Source organism: Hemiscyllium ocellatum, chromosome 31 (genome assembly GCF_020745735.1).
Source record: "Hemiscyllium ocellatum isolate sHemOce1 chromosome 31, sHemOce1.pat.X.cur, whole genome shotgun sequence".
NCBI lineage: Eukaryota > Metazoa > Chordata > Chondrichthyes > Orectolobiformes > Hemiscylliidae > Hemiscyllium > Hemiscyllium ocellatum.
The window spans coordinates 50257106-50275452 of record NC_083431.1 but is presented as its reverse complement, the minus strand read 5'-3'; the positions used below and the strand labels follow the sequence as shown (position 1 = coordinate 50275452).

Here is an 18347-nt window from a genome sequence, read left to right as displayed (position 1 = left end):
GCCAGTGTTTACCTCAACATTTAAACAGAACAGAGAAAGTAGTCTCTAGGGATTCTGAACCACAATCCAAGAGAGAATGGGCATCTACCTTGTTTAGGGTTTGGGTTTGCTCGCTGAGCTGTAGGTTTGATATCCAGACGTTTCATTACCTGGCTCGGTAACATCATCAGTGGCAACCTCCAAGTGAAGCGAAGCTGTTGTCTCCTGCTTTCTATTTATATCTTTCTCCTGGATGGGGTTCCTGGGGTTTGTGGTGATGTCATTGCCGGTTTGTTTTCTGAGGGGTTGATAGATGGTATCTCGATTTATGTGCTTGTTTATGGCATTGTGGTTGGAGTGCCAAGCCTCCAGGAATTCTCTGGCATGCCTCTGCTTAGCCTGTCCCAGGATAGATGTGTTGTCCCAGTCGAAATGGTGTTTTTTTTCCTCAGTGTGTAGAGCTACGAGGGAGAGAGGGTCGTGTCTTTTTGTGGCTAGCTGGTGTTCGTGTATCCTGGTGGCTAACTTTCTTCCTGTTTGTCCTAAGTAGTGTTTGTGGCAGTCCTTGCATGGAATTTTGTAGATGACGTTGGTTTTGTCCATGGGTTGTACTGGGTGTTTTAAGTTTGTTAGTTTTTGTTTGACAATGTTGGTGGGTTTGTGTGCTACTAGGATTCCGAGGGGTCTCAGTAGTCTGGCTGTCATTTCTGAAACTTCTTTGATGTATGGTAAGGTGGTTAGGGTTTCTGGCTGTGTTTGGTCTGCTTGTCGTGGTTTGTTCTTGAGGAATCTGCACACTGTGTTTTTTGAGTATCCGTTCTTCTTGAATACGTTGTATAGGTGGTTCTCCTCTGTTTTCCGAAGTTTGTCTGTGCTGCAGAGGAGAGTGTGGCTCGTTGGAACAGTGTTCTGATACAGCTTTGTTTGTGTGTGTTGGGATGGTTGCTGGTGTAGTTAAGTATTTGGTCAGTGTTTGTCGGTTTTCTGTATACGCAGGTTTGTAGTTCTCCGTTGTCTGTTCTTTCGACTGTGACGTCCAGGAATGTGAGTTTGTTGTCGGTTTCTTCCTCCTTGGTGAACTTTATGTCTGTGAGGGTGTTGTTGATGATGTTAAATGTCTCTTCTATCTTGAAGAACCCCTCAGAAAACGAACAGGAAATGACATCACCACAAACCCCAGGAACCTCATCCAGGACCAACATATAAATAGAAAGCAAGAGACAACAGCTTCGCTTCACTTGGAGGTCGCCACTGATGATGTTACCTAGCCAGGTAATGAAACGTCTGGATATCAAACCTACAGCTCAGTGAGCAAACCCACACCCTAAACCTCAACCTGAGCTACAAACCTTCACAAACCTTGCATCTACCTTGTCAATAGTAAGCATGTCCAGGGACGTCAGGTGAAATACAGCCACTTGACTAACATAACTCAAAGAAATAATTGGATGGCAAGTGAGAGCCTTTAAAACCAAGGTTGATTTAAAACAGACTCAGACTGAGTGGGATACCACATTTGAAGTAATGAGAGTCCTTGCACTATGCAAGGCACATCTTTGTTGTATCAGCTATTTAAATCAAAATTAATTTACTTATTTACTTTTAACCTGTTGATAAATGTTTATGAGAGTGTACATAATTTTGCAAAGGTGGGCAGCATATTAGAAGACTGCTCAGGAGGGCATATTGGCTTGGCATAGGGGGCTGGCTGGTTACCAGGAAAACACAGAAGGTATAAACGGGTGTTTTGGCAAGATGTCACGAGTGATGTGCCAAAGGGATCAGTGCTAGCATCTTAACTACTTACAATTCATTTAAATGCCTTAGGTGAAGGAATGTTAGTTACAATTGCCAGATCTGCTGATGACACAAAGAAATGAAGTTGTGAAGATGACATAGGAGGCTACAAAAGCATCTAGGTAGGTTAAATGGGTCAGAAAACACATGACAAATGGAGTCTGCAGCTGTACAGGGCCCTGGTGAGACCACACCTGGAGTATTATGTGCAGTTCTGGTCTACAAATTTGAGGAAAGACATTCTGGCTATTGAGGGAGTGCAGTGTAGGTTCACGAGGTCAATTCCTGGAATGGCGGGACTACCTTACACTGAAAGACTGGAGCAACTGGGCTTGTACACCCTTGAGTTTAGAAGACTGAGGGGGGATCTGATTGAGACATATAAGATTATGAAAGGATTGGACACTCTGGAGGCAGGAAACAAGTTGCCACTGTTGGGCGAGTGCCGAACCAGAGGACACAGCTTAAAAATACGCGGTAGACCGTTTAAGACAGAGATGAGGAGAAACTTCTTCACCCAGAGTGTGGTGGCTGTGTGGAATGCTCTGTCCCAGAGGGCAGTGGTAGCCCAGTCTCTGGATTCATTTGAGAAAGAGTTGGATAGAGCTCTCAAGGATAGTGGAATCAAGGGTTATGGAGATAAGGCAGGAACAGGATGCCGATGAAGGATGATCAGCCATGATCATATTGAATGGTGGTGCAGGCCCAAAGGGCAGAATGGCCTACTCCTGCACCTATTGTCTATTGTCTGATGCGGGGAAATATAAAATGGTCTAGTTGGGGTTAAAGTTTTTTTTAAATCAAAATTATGAAAGATTGCAGAACCTTAAGTTGCAGTGGGACCTGGGTGTCTTGCATAAAAAGTTAGAATCAAGGCACAAAGTAATTAGTAATTTGCCTTCCCCTAATTTAGTACTTTCCTGCAAGGTCCAGACATATCCTTATTCATAGCTATCTTAAAACTTAAGGAATTATGATCACTGTTTCTGAAATGCTCTCCCACTAAAAAGTCAGTCACCTGGCCAGGCCCATTAGTTAATGCAAGGTCCAGTATGGCCCCTCCTCTAGTTGGACTATCCACACACTGTTTCAAGGAACCGCCCTGGATGCGGTTAAATTCTGTCCCATCTAAGTCTCTTGCTCCAAGGGAGTCCCAGTCAATATTGGGGAAGTTAAAGTCACCCACTATGAAACTGTTTTCATTGCATCTTTCCATAATCTGCCGATATATTTGTTCCTTAATCTCTCAATGGCCGTTGAGGGACCTGTAGTGCAAGCCAAGTATAGAGAGGATGTTCCTTCTTATGAGAGACTCTATGGTCACTGCTTAAAAATCAAGGATAGCAAATTTAAAACAGAGACGAGGTGCGATTTCTTTCCCCTCAGAGGATCATCAGTTTTTCGAATGCTCTCCCTTAAAAGGTTGGTGGAAGCAGAGTCCTTGAATAGTGTTGAGAGAGGGGTCACTTGATCCTTAAGCAAGGGTGAAAGTTATCAATGGTGCAAGTGTTTGGAATTATAATCAGATCAGCTATAATGTCACTGAAAGGCAAAGACGAGTCAAAGGTTGAATGGCTGACTCCTGCTCCTAACTGTACGTTTCTATGTCTGATTCAGACTGATATAATTTGGTTTGCTTGTGGGGATTCCTCCATTTTAAAAATCAATTTCTGCAGAGATTATAACAGCAAGACCTACCATATTTCTGAAGCTGGTTTAGTCGTACAGATGCCATGGCAGTAAGGAGTGGGGATGCCTCATACTCTGTGTCCAAGTGATCACTGATGGTCAGGAGTGATGTCATCACTTTGGCTATGCTTCCTCTGGCCAAAGCAAATGCTAGGAGAGTCAACTCTGCTTCAGGATTGGCACAGCAACTGAAACGGAAGTAGACTGCTCAACAATAATCAAAGACAATATTGCAAGGTTGGTGGGTGGTGGGAATGTCTTCAGACTGCTTCTTGTATCCAGCAGTCGTGAAATACATGCCACCTCTCCAAGTTGTTCAATGAACCAATTATTTGTACACCATCCAAAAATACAATCGAACATATTTGTCAAATTGGAGTCAGTTCCCAATTCAAAAGCAGCCACCAAAATCCATCAGCACACGCTCAGTTATGCTTGACATCACACACGCACATAGTTTGAAAAGTCAATTGACAAAAGCTGGCGAGACATGGCAAAACTCACCTGAGTCACTTTCTCCCTTCTCCCAATTGACTTACCTCATTCCTAAAATTAATTCAGTTGTACACTCATGTCTCCAGCAAAAGGTTTCATTGCTTTTTGAAGTAGCTCATGATCTAATAGCATCATGTAACTGATGAAACACAAAGCTAGCACACTGGTGCAGCAGGGAATCAGGAAGAGCAATGCAATGTTGACCTTTATTTCAAGAGTTTTGAGACTAAGAGTAGGCAAGTCTTACTGTAACTGCACAAGGTGCTGGTGGGACCACAACTAGAGGAGCATTCACAGTTTTGATCCCCTTATTTAAGGAAAGATAACATTTCATTGGAGACAGTTCAGAGAAAGTTCATTAGGATTACTCTGATATGGAAGGATTGTCTTATCAGCAAAGCCTAAACAGGTTGGGACTCTACTCACTGGGGTTTAGAAGAATGAGAGGTGATCTTATTGAAAGATATAGAATTCTTAAGGGGTTCAACAGGTAAATGCTGAGGGGATGTTTCCCTCATGGTAGAGTCTAGAAACAGAGGGCATAGCCTCAAAATTAACAGGTGCCAATTTAAGACTGAGGAGGAGGAATTTCTTCTTTCAGAGGGTTGAGTGTCTTTGGAACGCTACAGAGAGCTTGGGGACAGAATATCTGTGCATATTTAAGGCTGAGATAGATGGATTCTTGATAGTCAGGGAATCAAGAGTTATAGATAAGAGGCAGAAAGTGTCCAGGAGGAATGTCAGATCAGCCATGATGATTCTACTGCATGGTACAGCACAGGCTGTACAGGCCAAAATGTCTAATCCTGTTCCTATTTCTTACGGTCTAATAGAAACACTTCTACCTTACACCCTACTGCATTCATTCATCTTTAAGATGTTTTTGAATATTAATTTCAGAATCTACCTATCAATGCTTTGCTGATATTGGGTCAGTTAACTTGCACCTGATGAGCACAGTACATCAATAGAAATGCTACTTGCAGATGCAGCACTCCACTTAGTGGTGGCATTAGCTTTAAATGCAGACTTAGCCAATGTTGCCTTGCCTGCATTTTCATCAAATTCCGTGACATAACTGAACCAAGTCCAGACGTGCTAGCAATAGAAGGAAATTCTTTTGAAACAAGGAATATGTTCAGATAAAAAAGGTCTAATTTATCTAATTGTAACTTCTCTCTTCAGTGACTGAGAAAGCCACTCACAGTCACATTCCACAACTAAGCATATGCTTGAAGAATGCCTTTTTGGGGCATTGTGTGTATCTGGCCCAGTGTTAAACATATCCAGAGAATAAATAATTTTTAAAAATGAATGTACTCAAAATATGTAGTGTTGACAGGTTCAGAATAATACATGAACTAAAGCAGACTACAAAATGTCACCAGAGATTGTGAAATTCTAGTTTAGTGCTAGAGTTGGAACAACCCAGATAGAAACCAGACAAACGTAGAATCACAGAATCCATACAGAATGGAATCAGGCCATTTGGCCCATTGAATCCACACCAACCCTCCAAAAAGCACCCCCCGTAGACCCACCCCTTACCCTAACCCTGTAACCCTGCATTTCCCATTGCTAACTCACCCAACCTATACATGTCTGGACACTATGGGCAATTTAGCTTGGCTAATGTACCTAACATGCACGTCTTTATGCTGTGGGAGGAAATCGGAGGAAACCCACGCAGACATGGGGAGAATCTGCAAACTCCACACAGACGGTCACCTGAAAGTGGAATCCAACCCAGTCCCTGGTGCTGTGAGGCAGCAGTGCTAACCTCTGAACCACAATGCTGCCCAATACACATTTTCTCCTAGGTCCAAAGTTTAATGTCCAAACTTTAATATCCAGCTCAAAAATATTAAATCAATTTCATTTTTCTTCACAAGATTGATCTAAATGAGTGAACATTACTTTAGAAATGGTCATGCTCATCATTATTATCACAAAGCAACCTTCATTTATCTGTTCCTATCAAAGGGGTTTTGAGTGTGACAAAATGTCTTTTATTTTTCCATGAACACAACAGGGAAAAAATAAAGTGAGACACTCAACACTATGTGGGAGTGATATAAATAAAGTTAATGCTTTAGGCTAATGACCAGTGAGACTACGAATAAGAGGAGGCAACACTTTTGAGGAAATACAGAGGTATGGCATGAGGAAATGGGTGGAAATAATGAGATAAAGTAGAAGGTGGGGAGAGGTTGAACGACAAAAGAATAAGGATATAAAACAAAGGAAATCATAAAAAAGTGAGAGTGTGGCAAAGAATTATCATGACCAGAGGTTTTAGGGTCAGAATTGCAGACTGAATGAACGTCCAATTTGTATTTGGTCCCTGTTTGTGCAAAAAAGGCCACAGTGAAATACTGCAAACACTAAACTGAAACGAGTGCAAGGAAATCACTCTTTCATCAGTAAGCTGAGAGGGAGAGTCTTAGACAGTGGAAAGGAAGGAAGTCAAAGCACAAGCACTGCATCTCATATTGGTACAAAACTGCACCAGGAAATGAGGGACACAGAGCACAGAAATTAGAAATCCATAGAGAGAACATGGTTAGGATCCAGAAACTGGAAACTGTTAAAATGGTGGAGGGAGTCAGAAGAATCACCCTGCAAAACTCACACCTACTACCACACCAGATTAGAATACTGCACTGCTTCCTTGGCTGGTGGCTCAGCTTTCCTCCTCTTTCGACACTGCTCACTTTTTCCAAATACATTTCGACAAGAGCCCATTGGGATTATAGATTATGCCTAGCCTTTCTTGGGAACTGTGAAACATTCTTTCCTCCTATCCTATTCCTGGCACGCCCCATTTTTGTCCAGACGTTTGATGATTGAGCCTTCTCCACATCTGTTCAACCTCTCCCATCTTCCACTTTATCTCAGGCTCGACAGTGCTCTCAACCCATTTCCCGGACGGCACAGTGGTTAGCACTGCTGCCTCACATCGCCAGAGAGCCGGGGTCAATTCCCACTTCAGGCAACTGTCTGTGCGGAGTTTGCACATTCTCCCAGTGTCTGCATGGGTTTCCTCCGGATGCTCCGGTTTCCTCCCACAGTCCAAAAACGTGCAGGTCAGGTGAATTGGCCATGCTAAATTGCCCATAGTATTAGGTGAAGGGGTAAATGTAGGGGAATGGGTCTGGGTGGGTTGCTCTTTGGAGTGTGGACTTGTTGGGCTGAAGGGCTTGTTTCCACACTGTAAGTGATCTAATCTAAACTGTATCTAATCTAATCTAAAACCCTTACTTCTGCATTGACCCCATCTTGCTCAGGATCATGGTAGGGTCCCCACACATTCTAACTCACCAATCTTCACAATCAATGGATTACACTTCATCATTTCATCATCTCAGTTCTGATTCCACCACCAAACCCATTTTCCCCTCCTTTCAGTGTTCCAAAGGGAACACTTCCACGGTGACACCCTGGGCAATCTGCTCTTCAATCAGCCTGTGTATTCACTCCCTTTCCCACTGCATCTTCCAACTGGAGTACAGGAAATGCAACACCTTTTCCCACTGCTCCGCTCTCTGTCCAGGGCCACAAATATCCCTCCAAAGACCAACAGTTAACTTGTATATGCTTCTTTCAATTTTCCACATGATAATTCATGCTCACAAGATAAATTGCTATAGAGAATGGGAAGCCCACACACACACATTTGGATTTATGGAATACTTCTGTTTCATTGATCCCAAGCTTCCAGTCACTATCATTTTGATTTTTCCACCCTATTCCCACTGACCATTCTGTCTTTAGTCACCATTAGTCTAAAAAAGCTTCTCAGCTCAGTATTTTACGACCTCCAATCTCAATGAATCACGGTTGCTCTTCCCACTATTCTTCAATGACCAGCGATAGTAATAATTCCGCTGTACCCATTTTTGCCTGTGCTGATCACAGTTTTTCTTTGCTTGTTCTTTTATCTTGCATCATCCTTTGTTTTAACTTTCACAATACATAGATTCTTCCTTTTGCACTTTCCTTTCCTTCCACCTTCCATTCCTGCTTAAAACCATTAACTTTTCCACTTCTTATCGGCTTGACGCACTAACATTCTATACACAAACCTGAACTTTCACAATGTTCTATTTTTATTTCGGTTTTCCAAGATCTGCAGTATTTTAGAGGATAAGATGTAGTCATACAGCACAGAAAGACTGTTCGCTCCAACCAGTCCATGCCGAACAGTCCCAAACTGAACTAGTCCCACCTGCCTGCACTTGGCCCATATCCCTCCAAACATCTCTTATTCATGCACTGCCACACAAGCTCTTAGATACAAGATGGTGCAATTCATTAGTTGAGTGGGATTAAGATATCAGATCCACATTCCTGATACTGAAGCAGCTATTAGATTAAAGCCAGGTACAAAGGACAAATAGCAGAGGTGTCGTTACAACTTCATTCAAAACTATCCCACAGATCTTGCTGTTTATAAAAAGGATAACACTCCCAAAAGCAGTGATTCGTTCTGGCTTCTTTTGTAGAGCACCCACCAAGCCACATCCTTACTCATACAGGACATAGAGGGTCAGTGGGCTATTTGATAAGAGATAAGACTTCTTCCAGCAAATGGTTGACTGAATTGCAATCCAGAATATAATCAATTTATTCTCTCTGCTTCAGAGACAGAAGTGCACTTTGTACCCTCTGATATAAATTGGCAGACCAAGAATTGAACAAGTGATCTATGGACTCAGACAACTTATTGTTAAATATTATCTACAAATATCAAGTAGCTGCCTTAAATATCTATGTGATGCACTCTGAATTTTTTTTTAAACTGGAGGTGAGTGAGTGCGTGACAGAGAGAGATTTAGATTGAAGTTGCTTCCTACTGATATTTATTGTGCCAATGAAGGTTACAAAAAAAGGGTCATATTGGGGATAATTGCTATGGTGTAAGCTAGCAAAGGAAGAAGTCAGCATAATCCCAGAGACTAATAGGCTGCTGGCTGATGAGAGCAGACTGGTGATCTGTTTAACCAGTGGGGACAAGGTTCAGGAAGGGAGAATTGAACCAGTCACTGTATACCACAAAGCAGCACATTAGCCAACTCATGTAACTTATTTTTAGGCAGCTTCAAGGAATTAAAACATCACAAAACATGTTAGAAATATTATCAAACATAATTTGAGGGAGGCACAGAAGAAGTGTTACAGGAGAGAAGTGGAAAGTGAAGAGATTCGAGAGGGAACCTTAAAGTTTGACCCTTCAAATCTCTAGGCATGGCTCCCAGTGATAGGGATAAGGAAACTAACTATACCTAAATGTCAGAATTGGAGTAAAAAGGTGTAGAAGAGTTGGAGGAAACTTTCAAAACACACGAGTCATTTGCATTGCATTCAATATCCATTCATCATTGTAAGTTATGAAAATTAAAATTACCCTGCAATCCTGATGAGAAAGCTGTCCACTTTCTCTAAAACATTCGACGACATGAAGCTTGGCAACTCTGTAGATCCTACAGTGAGGGACAGCGGTGGCATGTGCTGTAGTGCTTTTCTACAAAAGCAGAGAAAGAACAGCAAGTTATACCTTGAAATGAGTATCACTGGCACCAACTAACAGTGGAGGAAGAAGAAAAAAAATCAGTATGTACATGATTCCATGATTCTACACAGTGTGAAATTGGAATCATCCCTGGGTCAATTAGAAATATTTTGAATATAGGAGTAAGAACTACTTACTGTGTTATTCGAAGGACATTTTGCGCAAGGTCGGGGTTTGTTTCTATGGACGCAGTCACCAACGTCGTTAGCAAGGTCAAGTACCAAATCGCAGAAGCATCAGATACTGAAACTCCAGATTTCTTCACAACCTGGTACCCCATTGTCTTTAGTCCATGAATCCTTGTGTCACAGCCATCACCATGGCAACGTTTAATATTTATCTGGACAACTGATTAGAAAAAGGAATTTGAAAATTACTCTGCTGTCACCTTACCTCTTTGTTCACACTTTGTATAATTAATTTATCTTGCTTAAACCTAACTAGTATTTAAACATACAAATGCACGGGCCAACAAAGAAATCTTATTAACCTTACACCTTAAAGGAAGTTTCCAGTTACATCGGGTTATGATTACAGCTCTCAAGTGTTGCTAATAGGGACAACTTTATATATTTTGTCAGTCACTTCATTCTCCGAATGCTCACCATGATCACGTTTTGCCAAACCTTTAGAAATAATAAACGTGTACTTCATTCACAGGAGTTGGGCATCACTGGCTAGGTCAGCATTTTATTGCCCAGAGGGCAGTTAAGAGTCAACCACATTGCCATGGATGCGCAGTTGCATGTAGGCCAGACCAGGTAAGGACAACAGTTTCCTAAAGGACATTGGTGAACCAGACGGGTTTTTTTTTGACAATTGGCCATCATTAGACTCTAGATTCCAGAATTTTATTTAAAATTCAAATTCCAGCATCTGCCATGGCAGGATTTGAACCTGGATCACAGAACATTACCTAGGTCTCTGGATTAATAGCCTAGCAATAAGAATGGAGAAGAACCCACTGGCTGGAAGTTCGTAATTGTGTGACATGTTCCTAACTTACTCAAGTGGAAGGTGTATCCTTTGCTGCACTAAGGTTGCTGAATAATATGAGGATGGGGTATTCTGCCTTAATACTGTATAACTAATAAAGCTCTGCACTTAAATTCATTATATTTAGTCTTTTGCCATCTAATTCGAAAACTAGCATCTTAAAATAGTTAGAAATCATACAGCAATTCTCAGCCTGGAATGTTCAGATGTCTAATGAGAAAGCTTTAATCAGAAAGTTAGCTTAGAAAGGTTATCAAGCAGCAAAGAGACAAGACAGGCAGAATTGTTCCAGCTTTCTTACTCATTACCTAAAGCAAACAACTGGCTGACAAATCCCAGGCAGTGGTCAGAAAGTTTAGGAAATGTTACTCTTGTAGTCAAAGAGGAGGAGTGAAAAACTGAAATGCTTTCAGTCATGAGGAAAGTACAGCAAAATTGTCATCTGGCATGCCTGCAGACTTGCTGGTGCTGGTTAGTGAAAATGCCAACATACAGGTAGTTGAATTACTCCAGACACAAGGCAAGGTTATGCTCAGTCTTTGAGAGACTGAAGGGAGAGGGGAAGCAGTTGTGCATTCAAGGACCCCACATATCCAAACTATAACTGAAGATCAGGCTGACCAACACAACAGCTTTCAATGAAACACGAGCTGTCGGTTTCACTTACAATAACTCCAAGCAGTAACATCTTCACTTAGGCACACTGAAATTATATGCATGTATCAATTCCAGTCAGTGTAAAACTGAAATACAACTTCTACTTATTTACAATCTATGGGGTTTTTTTTGTAAAAAAGGATGTATTATCTGACCACTAAAGCGATTGGCTGCTGGAAATTCCAACTCTTAGAAAATTTCAATTGGCAGATTGCCAAACTTGACTTTATTTATTGTTTTCAGATGTAATAAAATACAGTACAAAGTTCTGTTTGTGCGCTTATACAGGCAGATTGTACCATACAAAGTACACCAGGGTAGCAAAACAGACCGCAGAATACAGTGTTACAGGACAGTGAAGGTGCAGAGAGAAAGCGAGAGAGATCAGAATTAAGGTTTGAGGAGTCCATTCAAAAGTCTGATAACAGCAGGGAAGATGCTGTTCTTGAATCTGTCCGTACATGTATTCACATTTTTGTATCTTCTGCCCAATGGAACAGGGTAGAAGAGATTATAACTGGGATGGGAGGGGTCTTTGATTAAGTTGGCTGCTTTCCTGAGGCAGTGGGAAGCATAGTTGGGAGTCAATAGATAGACAGGTGAAAGTGGGTATTGCAGATGCTGGACATTAGAGTCAAGTTTAGAGTAGAGTAGTGTTGGAAAAGCACAGCAGGTCAGGAACGATGAAGGGCTTTTGCCCAAAACATCGATTTTCCTGCTTCTCAGATGCTGCCTGACCTGCTGTGCTTTTCCAGCACTATTCTAATCTTGACTCAATGAATATAAAGCTGGTTTGCATGATGGACTGGGCTGTGGTCGCACTCTCTGAAGTTTGTGGTTTTGGAACAGCAGTTTCCATACCACACTGAAGCATCCAGATAGGAGGCTTTCAACTCCACATCTATACAAACAGGCAAGTGAATTGTGGACATGCTGAATTTCCATAGCCTGAGGAATTAGACACTGATGTGCTTTCAAGTTGATATGGCTGGACCAACACAGATTGTCGGTGATCATCACTCACAGGAACTTGACACTCTGGACCATCACCACCTTAGCATTACTGATGCAGACAGGCGAGCGTCCCCCACTCCACTGCTTTAAGTCAGTGACCAGTTCCTTAATGTTGCTGATGTTGATGGAGACATTGTTATATTTACACCAGGCCACTAAAGTCTCAGTATCTTCCCTATACTCTGCCTCATCATTGTTTGAGATTCAATCTACAATGATGTCATCAGCAAACTTGAAAATGGAGTTGATGAAGAATTTGGCCCCATAGCAGTGAGTGTACAAGGAGTACAATAGGGGACTGTGCCTTGCGGAGCACCAGTGCTGAGGATTATCGTGCAGGTGATGTTTTTGCCTATTCCTACTGCTTGCAGTCTGCAGGTCAGGAAATCAAGGATCCAATTACAGAGGGGGGAAGCTAAGACCTAGTTCTTGGAGTTTAAAGATGAGTTTGTTTGGAATTATGGTGAAGGTAGAGCTGTCATCAATAAGCAGCAAACTGACATAAGTATATATTTATCCAGACGTTCCAAGGATAAGTGTAGAGCTAGGGAGATGGCGTCAGCTGTGGATATGTTACATCAGTAAAGGATTGCAAAGGATCGGGGCAATCTGATTGGCTCGTGTTGATGTGAGCCATGACAAACCTCTCGAAGCACTTCATAATTATGGAGGTCAGAGTTACCTGGCAGTAATCAATAAGGCACGCTGCATGATTTTTCTTTGACATCAAGATGGTGGTCATCTGCTTGAAGCAGGTGGGGATTTCAGATCAAAATGAGGATGAAGACGACGCCAGTGAATATACTCCAGCCAGCTGTTTCCACACAGGACCAGAGTGTGGGGTCAGAAGCTCCATCCTGGCTGTTCACTTTCCCTGGTCAGCCTTAAGAAGGTCAATCTAACATCCGCAGGTGCACACGAGACTGACGGTGTGGGTGACGTCAATTCACTGCATTTCTGTTCAAAATGTGCATAGAATGCGTTGAGCTCACTGGGTAAAGATAAACTGTTGCTCGCAAACCTGTTCAACTTCACTTTGTAGCCTGTTACATTGTGTAAGCTTTGCCACAAACAACAGGTGTCCATGTGGTTAGTCTGGGTCTCAAGCTTGGTTTGGTATTGCCTCTTGGCATCTCTGATGGACTTACAAATGTAGTACCTGGATTTCCTGTATGGGTCATGGTTGCCCGACTGGTACACCTCAGACCTAGACTTCAACAGGGAGTGGATCGTCTGGGTCATCCGTGGTTATCAGCCAGGGAACATTCAGAGTAACTTCTTCAGCACACCGTCTTCTACACACTTACCACTGAGGTCTGTAACAGTAGTGGCATACACATTAAGGTTGGCTGCTAAGGTCTTGAATATGGAATGTTCCACCAACTCTAAGCAATCTCATAGAAGACCTTCTGTTTCCTCAGACCAACACTGCACTACCTTCTGTACTGGGTCCTCACACTTCAATTTCTGCTTGTAAACTGTGCTTCTGTTCAAAATGAGCATGGAATCATTGAGCTCATTAGGTAAAGATGTGCTGTTGCTAAAGATACACTTGTGTTCAGATTTGCCAAAATGCAGATGGGGGAATGGAGTGGTGGGCATCTTTGAAGGTTGCATAGCAATGGCCAAGGATTTACTGTACATAATTAAAATCAACGCTGAATGATCCATAATCAAAGATCCAATTTATAAAGTGCGAAAAATGTCATGTACAAGTGTTGAAAAAAAGGATACAGAAAATGGGGCATTTAAAAGACATTTTAGAATTTAATCAAGATCTAATGAATCTATATAACAGACTGCAGAAATATATCATTTGATCTTTCATGTCAGAAGTAGAACAATAGACGGTTGGAATACAATAACTAAACAAAGTCAAAAGATATTTCATGTATCGGATGTTATTAATGTGAAAGGAAAACACACATTTATCTCCTCTTCAATAACACAATCTGTGATAAACACAAGTTTCCACTAAAGATTTTGTCCGAGTTGCCGTGTTATACCAGAAAATCTTTAAAATCCTCCAAAACTAATCAGGAGAGATTTTTCACAACTAAAAAAACAGATAGTTGCTTAAAAAACAAATCAGTTCCCTATTGTCAAAGGAGGGCTGTCAGCTCAGGTGTGATTGTTCATAGGTACAGTCTGTCTAAGCTGTGCAAAACAAAAAACAACTAATCTAAATATCAGACTTCCATTAAATAAAGTAATCTAAAGCTGTTTTCAAAATATTTTACAACATTTGAGATAGGAGAGGAAGTAGATCATTCAGCCTCTCAAGTCTGTTCCAACATTCATTATCGTGGCTAATGTATTGTTTCTAATTCCACATTCTCATTTACCAACTGGCCCCCATAACTTCTGCTTTTCCTGTCTTTCAAACATCTATCCACCTATACCTTAAAAGTTTGTAAAAAAACCCCACCTCCACCACTATGAGAGGAAGTGTCTCAGAGTCTCTCAATCCTCAAACAAAGTCCTTGCATCGCTGTCCTGAAAGGGCCTCCTGTTGAAACTGTGCCTCTACTTCTGGACTCGCCCACACTGTTTCCACCGCCGTGTTAGGATATTCAGGACCTTTTACGGTTCAATCAAGATACCACTCACTCCTTTAAACTGCAGGGGAAGCATGCCCAGTCTGTCCAAACTATCTTCATAAAACAATTTGCTCATTATAAGTTACCAGAATGTAAACATTCTCTCAACCATCTTCAATGTACTTACAGCTTTCCTTAAATAAGAAAACCAAAATGCAGACAGTATTCAAGATATACACACTCCAATATAAGTGAAGCAAAACATCCCAACTTTAATGTCAATGCCCCTCAAAACGACAAACAGCACCCCATTAGCTTTCTTGATTATGTGCTGTACCTGACCCTCACTATAACACCTAAATCTCTCTGCACCACAGAAATCCATACCCATTTTCCATTTAATTTCTTCCAGCATTCTTCTAGCCAAAGTGATCAACTTCATACTTTCCCACATTATATGCGGTCAGATTTCTGCCCTTTCACTCAACACACTTATTACTGTCCACCTACAACTTCCTTGTCTTCTTCACCATGTACTTTCCTACCTATTGGGTGTCATCTGCAAATTTCAGGATTAGTCTTTTGCTTCCCTCATCTAAGTCATTGCTGTACATTTTTATAAAAGTTGAGGCCCAGCAAACATCTGCATGGGACTCTTGACATATCCTGACAATCAGACAGACACATTTACGCACTATTTTGCGCATCCATGGTAATCTTTTACCCCCTGTACCATGACCTTTTATTTTCCCTTTGATTTGACACCTTATCAAATGCATCTGGAAATTCAAGTATAGTTAGCGAGTTTTGAGAAGATTTGTAGCTCACGTTGAGGTATCGTACATCTAAAGACATGCCTTAATCCACAGTGCATGATACTCCTTCAAAGAACCTCCAATTAATTTTTTAAGCATGACCTTGCATTTTCTGAAGAATGAAACTATAATCTCAATGATCAATTCTAACACAAGTTGTCAAACTACCTGGTCTAGATCACTTCCTCCCTCCTTCTTGAATAGAGGGATTATATTTGTTACTTCACACCTTTTTGGAACCTTTCTTGAACCCAGGGCGTTCTGAAACTTTAATACCCACACATCGACTACCTTGCTGGCAACCTCTATTAAGATGCTGGAGTGATGCCCATCTGGACCCAGAGACCTGACAGCCTGCAGCAACATCAGTTTGCTGATTTCCACTTCCCTCATGATTGTAATTTCACCAAGTTCCTTTCTCTCTCCCCCTTGTATATTTATCGCTATTAATGGAAGATTTTTGTATCCTCAACAGTGTCAGAGCAGAACATTTGTTCTTTTCATCTACCATTTCCTTATCTACTAATTCCCCACTCTTTTAGAGAACCAAACTCTATTTCCTCTTTTCCTTTTAAGATACTTGCCGAAACTCTTGCTAAGTTTTTACATTTCTAGCTAGTTCCCTCATGCTCTAATTTCTTCCTCCTGACTAACATTTTAAACATTCTGACATTCTTTATATTCTAACATGCCATTTGTCTTTGTGCAGTTAAATGTTTTTTCCTTATGTTGATGTTTCCCTAAATGTGTTAGTTAACCATGTGTTAGTAAGCCCTTATTGAGTTTTCTCAAGTGGTCCTTAAATGTCTGCTACTGTGTTTCTGCTGATCTTTCCCTCGTGTGCCAGTTCACTTTAGCCAGATCAGCTTTCATGCCCATAGCTTAAAATACCACTCTTCGACCCAACTTCCTTCCCTTTCAAACTGATGTAAAACTCAATCGTGTTGCAGTCACTGGTCTCCAGGAGTGCCTTTATTCTGGGTCAGTAATTATTCTTGATGGGCTGAAAGGCCTCTCTCTCTCTCTACTGTATGATTCTGTTACATTACGAAATGGAGAAAGCGAGGAAGCTTCATGAGTAAGGGAAACCCATTTCGCTTTTCAACAGGTAGCTTGAAAATAAGCTTCACAAACCGCAATTGCTCCAAAAGTGCAGCTTTCATTGAAAACTCTTAACTTTAGAATTGAAGATATATATTCAAAGCCCAGATTAGCTTCAATGCCAGAAGTTACAGTTCAGAAAAATTAGTCAATTTTTTTTCAAAACCAGAATACAGAAGCTTGGCTAGCTCATCGAGGTGACATGGGAATGAAGTCGTCATTGTACACGCACATGTAAACCTGTACTTTCCCATTAGAAAAACAGTACACAGGAAATGAATGCCTCCTACAACATTTTTACTGTTATACAAAATTTGTTCTGCTGCATGCTTCATGTGCGTAAAATGAGGTATGAAGTCTTTTTTTTCAAAATTAAATTTTAGTCTTGTATGTTGCATGGATTTACTCAAGGCATTACATAACTGTACAGTACAGGAGGCCATTCTACCATCATCTTTTCAAATCCAACTCATTCCCTTCACACCTCAACTTTCCACGTATTGCTGTACTTTTTCTCTCCCATTTATTCAATTCCCTTCTGAAAGGATGACAATGCAGGACATCACACAAGTTCCAAAATAGACCACATTTAGTCTACAATTCTGTACAAGGTGATAGCCCCTCCAAAAAATATAGATTGCGCAATCACTATATAACTTAGAGTTGAACCATTTTAGATTAGATTACTTACAGTGTGGAAACAGGCCCTTCGGCCCAACAAGTCCACACCGACCCGCCGAAGCGCAACCCACCCATACCCCTACATATACCCCTTACCTAACACTACGGGCAATTTAGCATGGCCAATTCACCTGACCCGCACATCTTTGGACTGTGGGAGGAAACCGGAGCACCCGGAGAACATGCAAACTCCACACAGTCAGTCGCCTGAGGCGGGAATTGAACCCAGGTCCCTGGCGCTGTGAGGCAGCAGTGCTAACCACTGTGCCACCGTGCCGCCCTTTTTACCTATCAATGCCCAGCTACAATAATCAATTCCAAGGTAGCCACTTTCCCTTGATACAAGAGTTACATTTGGAAGAACTTGGTCAAATTAAACAGAATGAATCAAGCAAGCTGCTGCAGTGCCTAACAAGAGGAAGTGCTATATAGGTTCATGCACGAGCTAATAATTATGAATTTTATAACTCAGTCTGTGTCACCCAGCATGTCAGAATTATTCTTCAGATTACACTCTAATCTCGGCCTATATTAGAAATCATGTTTACTGCATGCATGCTGAATGCAATGCAAGATTAAACAGACAGTTTGTTTATACCCTGATTTCAACCAAAAGCAAAGCTCTGTACAATTACTTGGGTGGTTGACGTTTGCATTGTCCAGCAGAGTGACGTATCCAGTCATGTTACTGGGAATACGGACATCACGGATTTCCTGCAGATTGCTGGGATTCCTCCCCAAGGATACAGTGACCTGTTGTGGCATGTAGCTTTGATCACTAGCTGCCACTGCTATTGATAGGTGCTTCAGTACGACATCAGGTTTTAACCGCAACCTACAAAATAAAGAGCAAGTTCATTCACACTTAGAAAATTTCTGTTTGAAAATTAGACAAATATATGTAGTGCACATTTGACGAATAAAGCATTTACACCAAGCTGGAGATCAGCATTTAATTTCTTCTTCCTGAACCTCTCACCGTAGCCCGGAGTTTGACAATTTGTCCCAATA

At 41.4% G+C, this 18347-nt stretch overlaps 1 protein-coding gene across 3 annotated transcripts in view; it reads right to left on the bottom strand.

Annotated features, from left to right (window-relative positions):
- Positions 1-18347, bottom strand: part of zzef1 (zinc finger, ZZ-type with EF hand domain 1) — a 240311-nt gene that overhangs the window by 193057 nt on the left and 28907 nt on the right. For all 3 annotated transcript variants that reach the window (XM_060848324.1, XM_060848326.1, XM_060848325.1), the window contains exons 5-8: positions 17972-18171; positions 9670-9880; positions 9368-9484; positions 3475-3653 (exon numbers count right to left, since the gene is read on the bottom strand). In XM_060848324.1, coding sequence (XP_060704307.1) covers positions 3475-3653; positions 9368-9484; positions 9670-9880; positions 17972-18171 — 707 coding nt within the window. The remainder of the gene's footprint in view (positions 1-3474; positions 3654-9367; positions 9485-9669; positions 9881-17971; positions 18172-18347) is intronic.